Source organism: Frankliniella occidentalis, unplaced genomic scaffold, assembly GCF_000697945.3.
Source record: "Frankliniella occidentalis isolate FOCC.00 unplaced genomic scaffold, Focc_3.1 Scaffold73, whole genome shotgun sequence".
NCBI lineage: Eukaryota > Metazoa > Arthropoda > Insecta > Thysanoptera > Thripidae > Frankliniella > Frankliniella occidentalis.
In genome coordinates this window covers 778561-792045 of record NW_026267203.1, presented here as the reverse complement: position 1 = coordinate 792045, position 13485 = coordinate 778561, and the positions used below count along the sequence as shown (strand labels likewise).

Here is a 13485-nt window from a genome sequence, read left to right as displayed (position 1 = left end):
CGTTCTTACCCCAAATGTGGTGTCATGTGCAAGGGAGAAGCATGCATCTGCAAACGGGCATTTAAAGAAAAATTTCACGACGTCATTTTTTTTTATGTGTCCCCACCTAGGGCAATGCATTCTTTGATTTCGAATTTTCACCGTGTGTGTTTGTGTGTGTGTGTTGTAGATAATTTCAGCACAACCCCTCACATTTGTGTAACTGTTTTACTTTTACGCATAGTAGACCAAGATTTTGTGTTTTTTCCATCCTGTTATTTCTAATGATTGATTTTTCTTGTGACGCTCACTATGTTTGTTGTTTGCACCTGTCTTTTGTTGTTTTTTTTCACTTATTGTGTTGCATAGCATTTATTTTTGCACTGCCTTTCAGCTAGTTTGGAGTAACTTTACTATTTTTGGCTTTTGCTCAATGGAACCTTATTTTCAGACTTGCCAGTGTTAACTGCAATACTATGCTGGCTTTCTATTTTTTCTGATTTGTAAATTGTGTATTAACTTCTACTTTTATTTGTTTTGCAGAGAGACAGTACCGTTGTTTGGGGCAGTGGAAAGAGGGTGATCTGGTGTATACCTATACTCAACGTAAAGATGTTGGAACCTACGAATGCTTTGTTGGTTCAATCATCTCCCAAACTGAAATATACATTAAGGAGGCAGGCGAGCACTGTGAAAGAGATGTGGACCCACTTCAACATGGCATGCTTTTAAGAAGGAAAGGTAAGCATCAAAAATGTTTAAGTCTCACAACAGTTTTCTGAATAATTAGGCGGAATCAGTATTAATAATGTCAGTCATGACAGCTGTAATTTATTAATTTTGTTATTTTAATCTGTTGGTGGTACAGGTGCTTGCATTGGAACAGCCCCTGTTCCTCAAACTTCGACAACTCCCAGACCAAGAACCACTACCCAGTGGCCTATCACAAGAAGGCCTGTGGAAACACACACAAAACCTTGGAAACCAATTACAGGTAAGATGGTCCTGATCATCTTTCAGTCTAATTAATTTTGTCTTGTACTTGGAAATGGTTGCATAATGAAATTGTTGTTGGTTGCGTGTTGCAGCTCCCCCACGTTCAAAACCACCAGTGCAGAGCAAAGCACCATCACTACATTCAACAGCTCTATCACTCTTCACAAGCATATCTATTATTCTTTTGTGGAAGCTTTAAAACTAAGACTGGGTGGGGACTTGTATTCTACCTAAGCCTTATTGTTTTGCAAAGGGCTGGCCTGTGAAGCCAGCCCGTAGTAGGGCTTTTGACTGAATAATTTTGTTGTGAAAAAATAAGCTCTGTGATCTTTGTGCTAGCTGTTACTCAGAGGCTAATGAATTTGACTGGATACAACAGCTTGATGAGGGAACTTGTTTGTCAAAGCATACCCCAAGCAAAAACAATCATGCCATTTTCAGTCTTTTTTTTTATGAGTGTGATACCTAACATAATTATCTTGTTTCATTACTTGTTTTTGTGTCTTAATTCAATGGTGCATGAATTTATTGAAACAATTTTCGCTAGTCTAGAGAGATTTGGGAAGGAGGGAAGGGATATTTGTAGGGAATGGCATAGAGGAATGCTCACAGTTTTTCACATATCTTTGTTTTTGTATTTGTCCCTTTTTAAAAAACAGTTCCTGAAAAATCACCATTTAAGATAGTAGACTAATGTTCTTTTTTTGACAATTTTGTGTTTTTTGATTTTCCTTTCTTTAGGAAATAATCTTCTAGAAGCCATGTATTATGAATTTGTACTTGTACAGTAGAATGTAGAGATTTCTAATGATGGCCCAGGTGTTACCACTTATGCCATTTACATCCATAGACTCAGATCCACTATCTTTTTTAACAAACTGTAAAATTGGCATAAACATTTTGACTGAATTTGTTTCTTCATGACATAGAGGAGACACCTCTCTTAAAATGTCATCTACATGAGTTTAATTTTCTTTCTTGGATCAGGAATGGGTATGTTATTTCTTATTATTAATTTATTTGTGAATATGTATTTGTATGTATTTTATTTATTGCACTTTCTTAGGAGTGTACTCTACACCAGGCTTTAGTCATTATATTTTAGATGGTGTCAAACTGATTATAGAATATCATTGCCATTGCTATTCTTATTCTATTGTTTCCCAGGAAAAGAAAATTTAATAGATTGAGAAGTGTGAACACATGATGGCTTAAAGAGATCCCCTTGTTTTTAATGAAACAAATGTATTAATTTGTGATAAAAGAAAGCTTATGTAATATAGTGAATAATTTTTAAGACACTTTGTAATATACTGTTGTAAAAATTATAAATTGCCTTGTTGAATGCTCATGACCTCAGTATTTTTACTGTACATAAAATGTTCCTATCTTTGATTAAAAATATGTTGTAAGGTTTGTGAGGGCCACTGAGCAAAGCAAGTACAAGAATGTACATACACATAAGTGAATAAAAACTTCTGAAACAATATTGTGAAAATGAATCAATTTGCATTTCCAATAAGTCATCGTTAAACAACTCCAATTTCAAACATAATCTACTCACACTAGGTTGCTGAAGTTAGCCTCAATGTGATACTCCCCTTAAAATGTGCATAAATAATGTACACAAAGTGACCCCATTGTAATGGGTGGGGTGGGTAGTGCACATAAATGCACACTAAATTTAGGGTGCAAACACATGGAGAGCATTCAAATTCAAATGCCTTGGTTGCTGTTTTGCAATCAAAACTAGAGTATTGTAATACATAAAATCTGAAGCTGCATGAATGCTCGAGCAACCTTCGGCACGATCACGTGTGGCACGAATTTTTTCCTCACGATTTAACATGTGAGTGTGGCCACATAGTGATCATGTTGCGGATAGCGCATCTAATAAGTTATCATCGAGGTGATCTTAACATACTACGTACTAGTTTTAAGATCCTCCGACCGAAGTAAGAAATTTCGTCAGCTAGTGTTAGTTCAGAACGAGAAAAAAAATGCCTTTTTAAAAATTTTGGAACATTTTGGCGCATTTTGATGTCTTCCGTCTGGTCAACTCCCTTTTCCTTTTCGTCGATACATCGACTTTTCGATTAGTCCGAGGTTAAAAGATTCAGGAGGGCTGTGACTGGGCGGGATGATGACGTCAGAACCTCGGAGGCCGCCATTTCAGAAGCCCAAACACCTCTTCCTTCTTCAACTTGAAATTTCGTCCGTTAATCTAATTTAATCCGCCGTATTTTTCCATCGTCGGCGTTCTTAGTGTGTGCAGACAAACTTCAGGTTTTCATTTCCAATGGCCGAAACGAATAATTGGAATATAGACGCTATAATCGCTCGGTTACTCGAAGGTAAATATACGACCTCTCAAGAGCCTATGCCAATCTTCACCCAAATTCTCGCTATTCTCTTTCTCTTCCTCTTCTCTGAAACTAATACCTGAACTCCAATTCTAGTTCCGTATCGCAATTGAAAATTTAAAATTTGTTGAATTCAGCTCCGCATAAAATTGTATACAAGCAAACTTCCCCGATCATTACGATGTTTGAGATTTAATACAGAATGTAGGCCTAGGCTATGGCCTTGAACATGTAAAGCGGTTGATCAATTTTCAAATAATTTTGAGGCTTCAATCGCTTTAAAACTTGAAATCATGCCCCTTCACCTTCTACATTCCCCTCTCGTCTCTTCTCAGACTATACTCTGATTGTATACTTGTTACTTACACTTTACAATCGTCAATACAAGGTAGACTGGAATTACACCTGCTTCAATGTTACCTCTACTTTCAAATTTCCTTGTTTATTCTGAATTTTCCTAAATAATACTTCCTCAAGCAATCAAATACTTGCTTTCATTGATTATTTGTTGAACTAAGCAATCCATTTTATTTCATTAATACAATGCCTGTCAATGAAAACAACTTAATTTAGTAGGTCTCAGTTGATCTAGATGTGTTGTTGCATGAGCAGTGGTTCAATATCACCTTATTTTGTTTCACGTATCCTTCCTTATTCAATAAAGTTATATCTTGCTCTCGTTTACAAGTCAATCATAAAATTATTATTTTCCTTGCGTTTCCAGTTCGAGGTGGTAGACCAGGCAAAAATGTCCAGCTGACAGAAGCTGAAATCAGAAACTTGTGCCTGAAATCAAGAGAAATATTCCTCTCCCAGCCAATCCTCTTGGAGCTAGAAGCTCCTCTGAAGATATGCGGTAAGTTACCAAAAATTTAATTTTTGTATTTTCACATTTTATTTAGCAAGTGGTAACGTGTTTCTCTCAATTACTACACCATACCTTTTTACTTGCAGGTGACATACATGGACAATACTATGACCTTCTTCGTCTCTTTGAATATGGAGGATTCCCACCAGAATCAAATTACCTCTTCCTTGGAGACTATGTGGATAGAGGCAAGCAGTCATTGGAAACAATCTGTATCTTGCTTGCATACAAGATAAAGTATCCTGAGAACTTCTTCCTACTCCGAGGCAACCATGAATGTGCATCAATTAACAGGATATATGGTTTTTATGATGAATGTAAGTATTGGGCCAATATTACGTGCCTTGATATTATTTCAAGACAAGCCCTCATTATCTTTGTTTCTAGGCAAACGACGGTACAACATTAAACTGTGGAAGACTTTCACAGACTGCTTTAACTGCTTGCCTGTGGCTGCTATTGTGGATGAGAAAATTTTCTGTTGTCATGGTGGTTTGAGCCCAGATTTGCACAGCATGGAACAGATTCGGCGGATTATGAGACCCACTGATGTTCCTGATCAAGGTCTTCTCTGTGATCTTCTTTGGTCAGATCCTGACAAGGTATGTCACTATTTTTCCTCTTGCTGAATTAATAAATGTTGTTTTTCATTTTTTATTTTTTCAAAATTACCATTGTCTAATTAAATTTGTTTTCAGGATACCATGGGCTGGGGAGAGAATGACAGAGGTGTCTCTTTCACTTTTGGGGCTGAAGTAGTAGCAAAGTTTTTACACAAACACGACTTTGATCTAATCTGCAGAGCGCATCAAGTATGTTTAGTCTTATATCCTTTTCTCAGTACATTTATTTGCTCTGTAATGGTTTTGGGTTGTTTTTGTTTTATTTTTGTGTGATTTTGTTTGTTTGTTGTTTTTATAGAAAATTGCAATATGACCCATTTCTCTGTTCAGGTTGTTGAAGATGGCTATGAATTCTTCGCCAAGCGTCAGCTTGTGACATTATTCTCCGCCCCGAACTACTGCGGAGAGTTTGATAATGCAGGTGCAATGATGTCGGTTGATGAGACTCTTATGTGCTCATTTCAAATTCTGAAGGTATGTTTGGACTGGCTATTTTGCCTCAATTTAAGCTATGTAGTTCTTTGGATCTAATTCATTAAAATTCTGTTGCAGCCTGCTGACAAAAGGAAATTCACTTATGGTGGGTTGAATGCTGGAAGACCTGTCACACCTCCCCGTGGAGCCACCAACAAAAACAAGAAGAAGTGAGTGAGTGAAGGGCTAAATGCAATTTTGTGTGTGTGTTAGTACGTGCGCGCGTACATTGGTTGCTTGAACTATAGTTTGGCGACAGTTCTCCATCTCAAACACATCTTTCATTGGCGGTTAATGTGGGTTTAGCCTGTGGTATATCATATTTTCATAATTTCCTTAATTTTATTTTTTATTTTTTTATTATATATTTTTTTTTTTTTTGGTATAGCCCATTTTCAATCATTTCATTTCATCCCACTAAGGCAGATTGTGATCCCACCAAGGGAATATTATTTATTTCTTGAAATACATATTAGAGCCAAACATTTTTCCAGTGAAATGAAGGTCAAGTGTTCTATCAACATAGGGAAAGTTCCCAATTGAGGATTGCATCCAACTACGCGAGTATTTTTTCTCATGAAGTATCCATAGATATTATTTTAAACTTGAGCCTCCTAGCTTAGCCTAGCCCATCTTGGATGTTGGGTCTCAACTTCTTGATATTCATGGCAGTGTTGTAAAGGTCTGATTTGCAGATCAAGTAACCATCATACATCTGCATTTGTACTTTCATTTTCTGAAGTCAATCAATTTTGTACTTCTCCATGTTTTGGGTTAGTAATTTGCTGGAGGTGCCCTCACTCTAGGAATCATGCTGATTGAGACAATTATGTCATGTTTTCTCTTTGATTGCACCATATTATAGTAAGAAAAGTAATTGGGTTTACTTCCTGCTGGTAGTTTCTGTACGAAGTTTGTCTCTGAGGACTTCTCTTCTTATTGCTTTTGTTACTAAAGTTGTACTTTTACCAAACCATTTTTCTTTCTTTTTCCTTTTTTTTTTTTTTTTTGCATGCATTGAATGCAACTTAATATTGGGAGTTCCATGTTCTAAGAATTCACCAGAACTTGCTAGAGCATATTTTCATTTTGTGGCATTAAGAATCATTGCAATTGTTTCCACGCCAACTTTAACACCTACACTATTCAACTGGTAGAACATTCTGTTGTGAACTTGTCTTTCCTCTCAAGTCTCTTTTGAATCTGCAAACTACTGAAAGGTAGTTACTATTCAGTATGCTTATTGGAATTGCCTTTAGTGCTCTTGTGTATGTCTTGCCTACAAATTGATTTTATATAACAATGTCTCAATTGCATTTTTAGTAGTGCTACTCTTTTTGGCTGTTGGCTTTTGCAATAAGTGGCCAGATTCTGTCATCTAACGATCTTTCTGAGAAGATTTTACTGTTTCGTTCAAACTAAATGAGCTGGTAATCTGAGGAAGGGCACCAAAATAATTGCAAACCAACTTCTTCAATTATTTTTTTCCATTTTTTAAAAATTAGATTCTCTGCTAGTTATATAAATTGTCATTTTTGATTTTATGTATTAGACTATCAAATTCTGCCCATTATTTCTCATCAATGTTCACTGATTTAATTAATAAAGTAGATAAAATATTCTTTTCTTATGCATTAGGATGATATGGGCGGTCTTTGAGATTTTGTTTTGGTGAACCGTATGTGATGAAGTGTGTGAATACAATCAAATTTTGTTGACTTGTTACTGCGTGGCGCATATGGATTTAGGATAAAGGCTGGAATGGTGTACAGTACTAATTTTATGGTCAGCAGCTAATGATTTAGTGTTTAAAAGTATTTTACTGATAAGGAAGGTTTAATAGTTACTTTTTTTAGCCTCGTTACCTATAACTGTTGCATCTTTTTTTTTTTTTTTTAAACATATTTGAAAAGAGTTTTTGAAGGAATGAATTATTAATCCATCCATAAATTTTTGACTGTGGACCATTGAGTTATCAGCAGCCTTGAATTTCTCTTGATTTTTTTTTTTTTTTAGTCCATGGCCAGGAGTAGGTTGCCATTTTTCTGTTGTAAATGTTAGATATTTTTTTTCCTTGTCATTGTCCCTTTAAACACCATTTTAACCGTATAGATAGTTCTTATGTGATGCATATTTATTTGGACTGGAGATGTCAGTTATCTCAACACCAGGTATGATGTTTTATTCCAAGAAATACAGAGAATACTGGAGTAAGAAACTGTGTTCCTCACTATGCCTTGTGTCCTTCCTCACTGAACTAGTTCATTTGGAATGAATAAACCAGAATGCTTATGGCTTTTGTATCAAGAAGAAGTCAGAAGTCACTAAAATTGATGTGGAAGATTTGACAGAAATCTCGGTTTGCTACTGAACTTGTCAAACTGCCAAGATTTGTCTTGTCTTTTCAAAGCTAATTCCTTTTTGGGGGTTTTACTGTTAAACATAAGCTCATATCATTATTAATAAATTATAGTTCGCATCAAGTGCAAGTGTCCTTGACGACTCTTGCTATGGGATGGGTTACAGCATGATTGCATGATGTGAGATGTATTTCTTGGTATTTTATTCTCACATCCACTATTATTCACATTAGCATTTATCTTTATTTGTGGAGTGTGGAAAACTTCAGTCTGAAATGCATACATGCTTCTCCAGTACTCTTGCTTTGACGGGTTGGAGAGTAGTTTAAACCAGTGGGGAAGTAAGTACCGATTAAGACTGTACTTGAATTATGGCGCTGAAACGAAACAGTAGTTTATCTGAGACAATGCAGACAGAAGCAGGTTGATTAGCAAGTTGAGGAAAATATTTTCAAAGAAGTTTCTTTTTACTTTAAATATGTCTAACAATTATTTGGTGTTCTTTGACAGTTGACAACATACGGATGCAGTTAGGAATGGCCAATGAAGTTTTACATCCTTACAAAATCACCTTAACCCACAGGTGGGTATTTCAGTAGATATCCCAGAAGTGGCTAAGATAAACTTGCAAGACCTCTTTTCTATGCGTAAACTTATTTGTGTTGAAAGCCTTCACAATATTGATTCTGTATTGTTTTGCAGTATAGCATAGCGGTCCATTCTCTTGTACAGTTAGACCTTAGGTAAAGAAGATTTATTAACTCAAATGCCCTTCTGTTTGATTTCTTCAAGTGTGTCTTGTCTCTGACTGTTGTCTCATCTATCTCAGAACCAATGAAGACACTGAAGGACTTAACCTCCAGGACTACAGCCTATATGTTAATGTATCATCGCACATTGCAAAAATTCTGCATCTTTTTATCCCATATCAACATTGTCTTCTCTTCGGTTTTGTACGTTTCTCATTACTCAAATGTAAGTGATGTTTCTGCATCATGTTAGGACCTTCTATGATGGTGCCTCTATTTCTCATATTACTGGCAGTGATAATATTTAACATGATCAGTTGTTAATGTTTTCCATTTCTGTCCTTTGGACACAATTGATCACAATTTTCTAAAGTAATATATTGGATGATCAACTCTTGTCCTGAAAAGTAACTTATGTCATTTGTGGTGTAGCTAAGATAATCGCAACTTACAAGATCAATTTTCCAAAAAATTAAAACAAACACATCTGCTTGAATGTGCGTATGTAAGAAAGTGTATCTATCTTTGTTATTACGATTTAGGTTTCATTTATTTGTATCCTTACATGTAATGTTGGCAATTACTTCATTTATAATAAGAGATACACATAAGACAGAAACTGTGATCTGTTCATGACAACAAATAAAAAATATGCTATACATAATTGGCTTAGATAAAACTTAATTAAGCTATAATAAGTCACTACCAACAAACAAATATTAAACTAAGACCACTTGGATTATGGTTCTAACTTGAAAATTAATGGTTGTGACTGCCTAAATTACCATATAACAGTGGTCTGGTCTGCCTTTATTAATTTGGAAGGTGGTGAACCTTAATCATCATTTTTCTTTCTTTTTGGAAGTATTGCTGATCCAGCGAGTGCTGCAATAGCTACAGTAGCAACCCCTGCAACAATCCACCACATCCCATTATTGTTGCCATTCTTCTGTACTAGTTCTGTTTTTGCCGACGGACTTCTTTCATTTCTGAGCTCAACATTGAGGGAGGCTAAAGAACATGTTTGGGGATTTGATGAAATTTGTTCATTTCTTCTTGATGCTGAGTCTGATGGTAGCTGTGGTGGTCTCTCCACCCAAGTATTTAACGCAGGTACAGGTGCATGTGCATAAGTTTCCAACCTGAAAAATCGCAAAATGACATTTTAACAAGTAAAAACTTCTTACACACAAATCTAAGTACAGATCATTTCGTTTAGTGCTACTACACACCCTTGCAAAAACATACCCGAAAAACTTTGGAGAGTTTGGATTTTGAAGATCCTTCATACTTCTTGTCACCAAACGGGCTAAAGAACTTTTTTGAAAACCAGTCATTCCACAGAGAAGATTGCGTGTCCCATCCCAGAAGGAAGGCAGACCTTCACTACTCACTAAATGATTGCGAAGTATAAGTAGCAGCTGATAAAAGAAATCACTGCATGAATACTAAAAAATGGTTACAGGAAAAGTTTAAAAAACAACAAAAAAAAAAACACTTTCATGGAGATACCTACATCCAACAGGATCTTTCCTTCGCTCACATTTTGAAAGTTTATTAGATTCTGCTTATGGGAAATCATTACCAGGTTCCGAATGTGATTGTTAGTCAATAGGTTCCATTCATTCTTAGTTTTCTCGCAATGAATATCACGTACACCCTGACAAAATAGGAAATAACAATTAATGCAAATCTAAATTAAGTCCATTTCGATAATATGATAGTTACCTTCAGAATTTGTATGAAAGGTTTCAAGTTGTGTTCTTTAATTACTTTTTTCTCATGTTGCCAAAAGGATGTGGCCCAGAGCTGAGGATCTGAGACTTCATTCGAACAACATTCTGCCATCCACTCCTAAAGATGAGAGAAATTAAAATTAGCCAGGAAACTGAAAATTTGATAAAATCTTACCAAATAAATTCTTACCAAAATTACATATGTAACATAAACTGAACGATTTTGGGTAGTTTAATTGCTTGCTAGCTAGCAGGGTTTACAGCAACTTTCAGAATGATCTAGTACTTACATTGCAGGAAGAATCTTGGGGGAGCTTGCTATAAAGTGATTCTGGTAGCTTGTTAATTGGTAATGAAAACACAGGAAGTAGATGAACAAATATTTCTGTACATTGACCCTCGTCTTGAATCCTGAGTGTAACTCTAGAGTTATTTTGCAGCCTCACTATCTATGAAACGGAACAAAAATTTAAAAAAAAAATATCTCTAGTAGTTGAAAGCTTCTAGAACCTGTTATCTTTTTTAATTGCCATCTCACCTTATAGTTAGGGATTGGACCAGCAAGTGCTAGACTTTTATCAACAACACTTGAGAACCATTTTAAGAATCCCATGCTTTGAAAATAATTGTCCTTATCTCTCCACAGTGTATTTACATGTCTGAAATTTTCAAGATGTATAATTAGTTGATAAATCAATACAACTTTTATATTTGTCATTGCTGGTGTCTGTATCACCTCAAAAGGCTGTTTTGGATGCCACGATTGAAAGCAGCTACCGATATCTTGCTACAAATCTGCATTTTGTCATCTGAAGCTGAAGACAACTTCAGTTTAATAAATCCCCCATCACCTTCTTCAACCTGTGAGAAAAATGTAAAAGTACGCCAAAAAATTGGCAATTGCCGCAACCCAATAGTATTTGAATAGGACAAGCAAGTTAACTGATTATTTTTTTTACTTAATTTACCTGGATATCAGAATGATTGAAGGGTAAGGACATCAAGATATTCAGCTGAATATTAAAAGGTGACACAGTTTTCAATGTGTTGTAATCATTACAAACACGTTCTGGCTGTACACACAGAATCTTGTACAGATGGTCCTCTTCTTCCATTACGTTCAGTAAATATAAATCAAGAAGCTGGTGGGTAAGGTGTTAAAAAGTGGTAATTGTGTATTGGTGTCGTAGAATAGGTCCCCATTCACATGGCTTACCTCGACCAACTCCAAAACATATTTATTTTTATCCATTTTCAGCCGAGGAACGTTATCTAGATACTCCTTTACATTGCGATCCAAATGGGGGATGGCAGTCATTATGAAAATGAAGCTGGTGTCATGCACGACGGGGCACGACGGGAATAACCGTGTACCTGGGTAACAAAAGAGTTTTAACATAAAACAGTGTCACTGGGCTGCCATCATAGTGTATGTTATTAATTTTAAAAAAAAAATTCTGCAGTTTTTGGAATGACTATTACTTACCTTACGCTTCGCTATAAACAAACACATAAACAGAAACAGCTGTCATAACCCGAAGTGACAACCAAGGACCTAGGCCACCTAGGCTGATGACTGCATCCACTGCGCACTCTGCGCGAGGAGAGGAGAGGAGAGGAGAGGAGAGGAGAGGAGGGGGCGGAGGGCGGGGCGGGGGCGGAGTGGCGGAGTTGTTTGTTTTTGTTTATTTAACCTCACCAACTCCACGAGTACATACGCGACGAGAGCCAGTTTTGTCCTGTTTTGTCTTTCGTTATTTTCGCATCGTTTGAAATGCAACAGGAATCCATCAAGATCGAGCCTCAGACTCAAGAGGAAATTCAGGTGGGATCTTACTGTTCTCAGTTTCGGAGCGTCTGACTTATTTTATCTTCCAATGTCGTAATTAACCTCTGCTGCACTAGAATTTGAGCATTTGAGTGTGAGAATGGAGTATGTTCCCGACCCCCTTTGATTTTGGCCCAAATATTTTTTTTTATTGACCCGGTATCAATCCACAACCACCCCTTATATTTTTTCTGGTGAAATTCGGAAGAATATGATAAATGTATAATTTTGAACAAGTTACAACGGCTTTCTTAAAACTGTCTTTCAAGAAACCCACTCGTTGGTATGGAAGGTGGAGTAAACCGAGTAAAATAAGTGTAAGGAAGATGACCATACTTTGATCCATTCCCTCTCATCCCATCTCATATCTCATTCCTTTTTGGTTCTTAAGATTAAGTTGAACGTAAACTCTCCAAAGTATGGCTAAAGACCTGTATTTCTATTCTTTTTAGGTGATTCCCATCAAAAGAAGAAAAGCAAGAGCCCTGTGGTCCTATAAGACAGGATAGGAATGGGACTGCATATTTTAAAGGCCAAACTGAATTTGGATGTAGATGTATTTTTTAAATTCAGAGATTGATACGGATGATCTCTTTATACCTAGGGCAAACTTCCATGGTCAGACTACCATGCTTGGATTGTTTTATATGGTGAGTACAATTTCATATGGAGAGGGTTCCAATTTTGCTTAGATTTAAACATTTTTGTTCAAGTCATTGAGCATTAAACTAATCTTTTAATTTTCTTGGAAATTTCTTCTAGTTCTGATTTTGAGGTGTTATAAGATGTGCTAATTCACTTACTTTTCCTAAATAGCTCAGGCTCAGAGGAGTTTGTGTCACCATCATACATGTCGATCAAAATTCTGTTTTTACCCTGTTGCAGGAAGACTGTCAAGTTGCATCTGTGCTCGACATTAGCTAAGCAGCCTATGTGTCACCTGATGTATGCTGAGTTGGTGTCACAGCACACAACATTAGAAATTGGCCCTTTTCCTCGTGGTCACAGGAATGAATATGGTAAGTTTTGACTTTTCGTATTATGTAATGTTAACAAAAAATATCAATACATTAAGTTCGAGTCATGTTAGGTAAAGGTTTATTTTGGTATTTGTTTCTATTGGGGGGGTTTCTTGTCATATCTTTACTTTACTGTCTCTATCCTACCTCCAATAGATACGCCTCATTACATGATCTTAAAATACGTAGTCGTGTGTTGGAAGGAAGTGAAAGAGGCAAATCATCAGAGAGTCAGTTACAGTAATGCTGCTATTTATTTCATTTGTCTGGTACAGTCTTAGTAAAATAGGAAGTGATGCTGGTTCTTGTCCGAAGGGATGTGCCCGGACTTGAAGCTGGCCACCTGTAACATAGAAAGTTCATTCGATGAGTTGGCGTCACAGTGATACAGATGGACCAAGAATTTAACTTTAATTTTTTCATTCTTTTTCAGGTATTTAGATTCGCCCAAAGTCACCAGCAGAAACAAGCCAGCTAATTGAGCAAGATG

General features: G+C 36.3%; 3 protein-coding genes across 8 annotated transcripts in view; 2 read left to right on the top strand and 1 right to left on the bottom strand.

Annotated features, from left to right (window-relative positions):
- Positions 1-2464, top strand: part of LOC113208642 (uncharacterized) — an 18478-nt gene extending 16014 nt beyond the window's left edge. The window contains exons 9-11 of the mRNA XM_052268610.1: positions 523-720; positions 848-973; positions 1068-2464. Of these exons, the coding sequence (XP_052124570.1) occupies positions 523-720; positions 848-973; positions 1068-1174 (431 nt within the window). The 3' untranslated portion in view covers positions 1175-2464. The remainder of the gene's footprint in view (positions 1-522; positions 721-847; positions 974-1067) is intronic.
- Positions 2465-3119: 655 nt separating this feature from the next.
- LOC113208617 (serine/threonine-protein phosphatase alpha-2 isoform) lies at positions 3120-9076 on the top strand. 6 transcript variants are annotated; one of them, XR_003303517.2, is made up of 10 exons: positions 3120-3329; positions 4063-4194; positions 4293-4523; positions 4594-4808; positions 4905-5018; positions 5160-5303; positions 5382-5473; positions 8174-8246; positions 8366-8406; positions 8493-9076. XR_003303517.2 is itself a non-coding variant. In XM_026425692.2 (8 exons), exons 1-8 carry the CDS (start codon positions 3275-3277, stop codon positions 8175-8177), a joined length of 987 nt encoding a protein of 328 aa, XP_026281477.1. In that variant the 5' UTR covers positions 3120-3274; the 3' UTR covers positions 8178-9076. The 6 variants fall into 6 exon arrangements, 2 of the variants coding, with proteins under 2 accessions (XP_026281477.1, XP_026281476.1); XR_003303519.2 differs by having other exon boundaries at positions 5382-5477; XR_008011264.1 differs by having other exon boundaries at positions 8366-9076.
- LOC113208616 (cyclic GMP-AMP synthase-like receptor) lies at positions 7129-11777 on the bottom strand. The gene is made up of 10 exons (XM_026425689.2): positions 11635-11777; positions 11365-11522; positions 11117-11290; positions 10885-11009; positions 10687-10807; positions 10439-10597; positions 10141-10266; positions 9929-10072; positions 9661-9833; positions 7129-9554 (listed from the first exon to the last, which is right to left on the bottom strand). Exons 2-10 carry the CDS (start codon positions 11464-11466, stop codon positions 9248-9250), a joined length of 1431 nt encoding a protein of 476 aa, XP_026281474.1. The 5' UTR covers positions 11467-11522; positions 11635-11777; the 3' UTR covers positions 7129-9247.
- Positions 11778-13485: the final 1708 nt, after the last annotated feature.